Below are 7,465 nucleotides of genomic sequence, written 5' to 3' on the forward strand. Positions count from 1 at the left end.
GGGTATTTCTGTACTGGGTATCATGCACTTGGAACCTGGTCACGAACAATTTCCATGCATTTTGTTGTATTGCTTCCTCTACTTTTTGTAGGCTTTCCTTCATCTGGTCTCTCTGATAAGGTCCTTAATATACATGGCACAAGGACATGCAGTAGACGTCTCTATTTTTCTTTTTTCTCTGTGTATTTTCTTGCTTGTAGACACTCAGCGTTGCCTTCCTAGGGTGTCTGGACAGGTTGTCGGCCGGGTTATCAGCCATTGGTCGGTATGTAACCCTAAAGTGGTACTGCTGCAACTGCACTACTCTTTCTATCCTCCGGGGAGAACCCTGATTTGTCCTGGAACATGTTGACTTATGGCTTAATGTCTGTGAAAACCTTGAAACTGTGATCATGAAGGTCGAGGTGGAAATGGGTGTATATCCACCTTATGGACGAAACCTCACTTTAAATTTGTGCATACCCTTATTCCACCTCAGTTTGGGACGGTTTACAAATGCAAGGCCGCTTACTTGTTCGGTTCCTGCATTACAACAATGCCCGGCCCTGCTGAGCTAAAGTCCACAACCAGTTCTGTTCTGAGGACTGAAGTAGACAATTTTGGTTTTGTGTAGGTGTCGATCTTTGTTCTTGAATGCTGTGCCATGTGTTTCACTCCATTGCACTTGGCCAGGGATTTAGGGAGAGCCCAAGGTGCTTTGTCAGTGATGCTCCGTTGGGATAAACCATCCACATTAATTGGCCATTTTGCAAAAAACTCCTAACGTCTGTGGCAAACTTTGGCTCAGGTGCATTTTTGAGGTCATATGACTTCTCAGGATTAAACTGCACCCTCTCTTTAAAGAAGATCTAGCCAAATATGTCTGCTTAATTTTTGAAAAACGTGCCTTTTTTCTTGGTGGAGCGAGAGCCCTGGGTCCAACTGTATGTGCAGTGTCACTGTTAGGTGGCAGTGGTGTTCCTCAAATGTCTTTGAATATATCAGGATGTCTACTCTTACTTACAAAATGTCCTCCAGCCTGGAGGGCATTTAAAATATTGCATTCTGAAACACATCTGAGGCAGAGGATATACCAAAGTTGAATCTTTTCTATCTTGAACGCTACAAGTGAGTTTAGACGGTAGTGCCGACTAGCTCAACCTAATTGAAGCTGGGGGTAGCTGGCATTAAGATGTAGCTTGGAAAACCATTGGACCCCATTTAAGCCTGCTGTAATTTCATCAATAAGGAGCTTAATGGGTCATTTATGTCTAATGGCACAGTTGGGGAGCTTCATATCAATACAGAGTTGCACCACACCAGATTGTTGATGTTTTTGGGTGATGACAATGGGGGAGACCCATGGAGTAAATCTGGACACATTCTCTGTAACATCTATAGGGCCAGATGTATCAACATTTATAATAGCGATGACCTGATTGTGATTTTCTGCAAATCACAATTATGTAATCTCTATTACAAATGTATGAAACTCCAAGAGTTTCATATATCGATTCATAGGGGATCGCAAATCGGCTTACCTCATTAATATTGATGAAGTAGATCGTAATTTGCGAACCCAAAGGAATCACTAAAATCGAGGTGATTATGGCATGCTGGGGTCAGCAGACCACCATGTCTGGGATTGCTTTTAAATAAAGCAATCTTTTTAAAAAAGAAATTTGTATGCAGCCCATTTTCCTTAAAGGAAAACCGGTTGCATTTAAAAACTGAAAAATGAAAAGTTTTCCTTTAATTTTTTAAGAGCCGGCAGTGGTCCATGAGAACCACTGCCTGATCTTAAAAAACATTTTCGGCACCATTCTCAAAAGGGAAGGGGTCCCTCGGGGCCCCCTTCCCATTTGTGAATGGGTTCCCACCAACTTGAAGTTGGTGGTAAAATGCGAATGTTTTGCGACCGCATTCACGGTCACAAAACATTCATACATACCGCAGTGATTTGGTATTTGGAAGGGATGCCCTTAAACAGGCCTCTTTCAAATACCGAATCGCAAACCCATTTTGCAATTTGGTGACAGGCTGGGAAGGTCCTTAAATTGTTTGTAAATTTCCTTTCCAGCAAAGTGGATCAACAAAAATTGGTTCACCACAAGGGCCCCTGAAGTAATTGTTCAGATGGCCCAGCTGTCTTCTGCTTCACTGAGGAGCGGAAACAACCCTACTGAGTGCGCTGAAGTATTTCCAGGTTGGTGTGCCAGAGTCACTGCTGCTCCCCCTTACAGGTCATGCACTGGGTCATCCCCTCGTAATTTCGCCATCTGCCATGTTGCAGCAATGCTGTGGGGTGCCTAAGGCTCAGTACCACTCAAAAGGCTTATGGGTGCCTCCTAAGGCTGTGGCATAGTTTGTTTCAGATGCAGCAGTGTCCTTGTCCTGTGGAAGGACTCTCCTGCATTCACTAGCCTACACATCAGGATGCGGTGGCAGTCTATCTCCACTAGATAGTGCTGTGCTAGGGCTGTCTTGCACCAGCATACTCCTCTACCCACAACAAGTACAATGCCTCTGTGCCACCCCTCAGCTCAGCTAATTCACTGCACCCTGCATGTATGGACCAGTGGTCGGGTACCGTAAGCTCACCCACACTTTTTCGGGTGATTGTGCCTGAGCCCCACAGGCACTGAGTACCGCAAGAGATAGGGCTGTGCACTGAAGCACAGGTTTCTGGTGCTGGATTTCCGACTGCTGCAGCTACACAGTCAGGGTGTTCTGAGACATGTACCCATGATCATCCTCATAGACTGTGGTGTGGATAACACTGAGGCAGCCCAGCCAAGTACCATGCTTCATGGGTTAGCGTAATGCAATTTAGTGCTGGTGTCCGCATCACCGCACTAAAATGATTAGTCATGCATATTATACAAGCTCCTAGTAGTGGGATGAGTCACTGCAGGCAGTTGATTGTGTCATTTTACGAAGCAGCCAGCCTTGCAATTCACTGCTACCTCAGGAATTTGCAGGGCTCATGGCGGGGAGTGGTACTGGCTGATTAGGTACATCACAAAATAAATTGATGGACGGAGTGTTTAAAGTTTACAAACCCTCAACCCCAGTCAGAGATCTGGGTTTAATCCATCATTATTTTGCTCGTCATGTTACCCCTTTTTGGATCCAGCCATATGCAAATCATTTTGTACCCTGCTCCCCATGGGAACAGTCCAGCCAAACTGCCAGGGCAGTTCCTCCCTAGAACGGAAACAAGCATCTTTGGACTGGTTTCAGGGTATCACTCCTCATCAACCGGCTGGCTTGAATCCAGTTGTGCAGCGAGCAAGGGACCCAAATGTGGGTATACTCATAACCACTTAGGTCGCACATAGCAACATCACAAAATAAAATGATGGACGAAGTGTTGAAACTTTTCAAGCACTCACCCCCAGTCACGGATCTGGGTTTAATACATCAGAAAACTGAGACAATACTCTAACCTACTGCACAGGATGATTTTTGACCTCCGAGTCATGGGATCATAACCATTAGCCCCTCTTTGTAGCCCTCCCAACCCCCAAGTCTTTTTTTTTTTTTTTTGCAGGAAGAATGTTGTCGACTGGTTTATCAGTACCCGTCGGCCTCCTCAGGTCATATAAGCACAGTGTGCACCAGCCGGGACCCGGGCACACACTTAAAAAGGAGAACTGTGCTAACCTCAAGTAGGAAAGACTCTCTAAAACGCAAGACTGTGATCAGTGACTGAGGCAGCAGGCGGTCTCTCGGTGACCAAGTTTAAGTACCAGAGGAGCAGCTGCATAGCATGGAGCACTGCACCGGTGTCCCAAGGCCAGTCCCACCCCTGTCAGGCCTCGTAGCCTCAAATAATTTCAGCACCGCCCTAAGGTCCCCATGCCTGTCCTGCCTTAACCTAGCTTGATATAAAGTGGGCCTGCCCTGTTCTCTTCAATAATTTCACAGGAGCCAGTAGCACAGTGGATGCAGTCAGTGCAGCACGTGATCCAGTATGAAACAAATAATTGATCAGGGATCAATACTCAACAACATCATACTACAGTGGCCCATACACATTCACCCAGAATCCCTGATGCACTGGGGTCTATTTATATGTACGTTCAATTATTTTCTTCATAGGTTCAAATGACACCTTTGACATATCTAACTTTTACATCAACTTTCCTTCCTCTAGGTCAATGGACCAATTAGTTGAATAGTTGATGGTAATGATAATACTTTCTATCTAACTTTTCAGTCAGCTAAATAATCACATACTCTCAGTAAAGCTAATAATATTTTATCTCAAATATATGTTTAATGCTCAACTGCATATGGTCACAAAATGCAAACAATGAATCTCATAAGGAGAGAGAAAACATATGCAACTTCAAATGAATACAAACTCATCATATGAGCAATGACTTTATGCAATGAAGGAGTAGATAGATTAAGAGACAAAAGTTTCAGCAAAATCATATGCGAAACAAAATACACCTAACGGAGGAGATAGAGAAAGAGACAATAGTTTCATCTAAAATAATACATATCTCACATCTATGACGGAGTGGATAGGTGAAAAGACAAAGGTTTCAGAGATAAAATACATTTGTAAGTAAATTTTCAAGAATGAGTCAGACTAAATACAAATCTAATGGTCTGTAGAAAACCACCCCTTCGGCTTAGGTGATGGTGGGGGTTTCCCGAAATAGAATCAGGGAACATAGATTAAAAGGACAGAAACAGGACAGGTCAGGAACAGCTAGGCCTCTCTGCAAACCGACGGACAGCGACGCATCTCCCCTTTTTCCCTCCTGCCAGCTTAAGCGTAAACTACACCCCTAAAGGCACCTCAATTATACCCTAAAACCTACATGTCCGTCCCACATTTGTTGCAACATTTCTCGTAACCTGAAAGGTGAGTGGTGGGTTTGGGAGGTGGCGTTGTCACACCACGGTGACTTCATTAAGACTTTTAGGCACATTCATTGTTCTACACCCGTTCCCACAAATTATAATAGTTCCGTTCACACATTTTATTATATGTTTCAAATATACATGACTTTAAACAGCGCAGACTAATTCTTCTTGTCCCACCGTCAAGCACATCTCTTGGCAAACGATCATCTTTTTGGCCTTCAACTTGTGCTTGTTCTTTGCAGCATTCAACACTTCTGACTGCTCTGACATGACACTCTCACTCCGATCATGGCCCCTCCCTTATTCGGACAACTTAAGGGTAAAATGGCGTTTCTTCCAGCACACTAAAGCAAATGGATATAGACTGTTGTTAATTATATGAATATGTACTTTTCACTGTTCACCACCCATCTTTGCACTATTCCATGTTAGCATATTTCCTAGCATAGCATGAGGCAAAAGCGCAATTATTTATTATTTCAAAGCAAAATGCAAACTGCAAACTAATGAGGCACATGTCGCCTTGTCATGCAATATTTCTCGTTTCTTTCAAAGCACAAATGTTATTACTGTTTTAACTCTTTCATATTTTATATTGTGTTACTTCATACATGCGTAAAGCAATTTTCCCTTTGCTTTTGTAGGGTGTACATTAGTTTACTATTGCTACTTACTGTTAGTACGTATTATGGGGGTGTTAATTCGAGCAGGTTTCTTTTTGCGAACCCCTCCTCCATCACACGCTATTTATATATTTGATTTATTCATGATAAACTCGGGAGGAAATAAAAACATAATCTGTTCACACATGTAAAGTACAATTTACTTTTATAATTTTATACCTGTCATACATTTAGACACATAAACACTAAATGTGGCATATTGCTTATGCCAAAGAAGGTAAAATGTTTCCTAAACATGAATATCAGAAATGTGTGTGTGTGTCTGTCTCTGTGTCTGTCTCTGTGTCTGTCTCTGTGTCTGTCTCTGTGTCTGTGTCTGTGTCGGTCAGACACACGCCAGGTTGTTTCCAAAGGTGTTCTCTACTACAGCACTCTCTAGTTCATTTCCATCAATGTGGCTTTTACTATTTTACATAAATTGTGAACTCAACATAACACATAATATCTGCTTGGTGGGTAGCTCATGAAAAATCTGCTAAATGGCCTTGTTTCTTGTGACTCCGACATTTGACCAAGCAAACTTCATATGTTTAGCTATTCTGTGCCAATTTTTACAATGTTATACATATTATACAAAATTGGTCAATTTCTATCAGTTATTGCATTATAATATTTTTGTACTTGAGATAAAGTGTCTCTGGAAGTGCCACACATAAGGCATTCAAATATCACACATATGGACACTGAATGCACGGGAATGTCGCACATGAGGAGGTTGAAAACGTAGCAGCTTTGTTGAGGGTTGACCCTGGGCTGCACACCACAGTAAGGGACACCCACACTCGTGTTACTGGTTAGGGCACTGGGCCACAAACGCTTCATGCTCCTTTAATTGATCCTGTTGGCTGGGCCCAGCCTCCAGGGTGCATGGGATGTGGGGTCCTCCTTATGTTGGAGCTGACTGGCTCTCTACAATAACCGTGGTTATGCACGGACACAGCCCTCCTCTTCATATGCTTCATAACTTTGGATTGAGCTTCATCTAAGCCTAGGGTTTGATTTCCTTTCAGAATATCATAAAAGGTCTGATGACTCACCTCTTACCATCTTCTGCTTTCCTCTTTCCCATTAACCCAATCCTACATCCCCCACAATTTGTTGTAATATGCCGCTCTTTCGTATGTAAACGTGCATACCTTTCTATGTAACCCTGTATGCTTCTCACATATTCTGTTTGCTTTTAGATTATGCCTTACGCTTCCGGGTTAGGTTTTTGATCTATAGTATTTACTAAGTGTAAATAAAATTAAGACACTCAACATGCACAGACAGCTTTGTTGTACAGCATATACAGAATGAGAACTTGGTAGTATAGCATGTGCACGTCGTGGGGAGAAGCTAAGTTAGGGACACTTTAGCATTGTAAGTTTAAATGGAGAGTTTAATTACATGGCCAATAATTGTTCATTTCATTCATGAAAAAGACTGCTAAGCCTTCTGATCTGTATTTGTTTATCACTGTGGCTGTTAGGGATGTTTAATACACATGTGTTTCTCTTTAGGCATTGATTGGCAGGTGCGGGCACCGTCTTCTGGGGACCCTGTGGCAGCAAAAGTGTCTACAAACAAGGAGCTACGGTTCAACACCTCCATTGCTAATCTGCTCGTCCTGAGGGGGAAAGATGTACTAAATGCATCTGTAGGTGAGAAGAAGTCAGAAGGTCTGCTATTTCTGGTTTACGTTTGAGTGAGTGAGTGAGTGAGTGAGTGAAGTTGACTTTCCTTTGAAACGTGCATGCTTTGCCACTCCAGCCAAAGTGATGGTTAAACACTTGAGCCACCATTAGGTCAACATTCAAAGATGTTTTAACATGCTGTCCAATTCCATACATTGAAAGCTGTCTTTCTAACACATGTTAGGTGGTGGATGATTTTTCAATGCCTGTGCTTCTCAAGGTTGAGGGATACCCTTCCAGCCT

General features: G+C 42.8%; 1 protein-coding gene across 3 annotated transcripts in view; it reads left to right on the forward strand.

The window, feature by feature from the left end:
- TUBD1 (tubulin delta 1) overlaps positions 1 to 7,465 on the forward strand; it is a 239,849-nt gene that overhangs the window by 167,675 nt on the left and 64,709 nt on the right. For all 3 annotated transcript variants that reach the window (XM_086954942.1, XM_086954941.1, XM_086954943.1), the window contains one exon: positions 7,049 to 7,189. In XM_086954942.1, coding sequence (XP_086811068.1) covers positions 7,049 to 7,189 — 141 coding nt within the window. The remainder of the gene's footprint in view (positions 1 to 7,048; positions 7,190 to 7,465) is intronic.

The sequence above is a fragment of the Lissotriton vulgaris genome, chromosome 2_1, assembly GCF_964263255.1.
Source record: "Lissotriton vulgaris chromosome 2_1, aLisVul1.2, whole genome shotgun sequence".
Lineage (NCBI taxonomy): Eukaryota > Metazoa > Chordata > Amphibia > Caudata > Salamandridae > Lissotriton > Lissotriton vulgaris.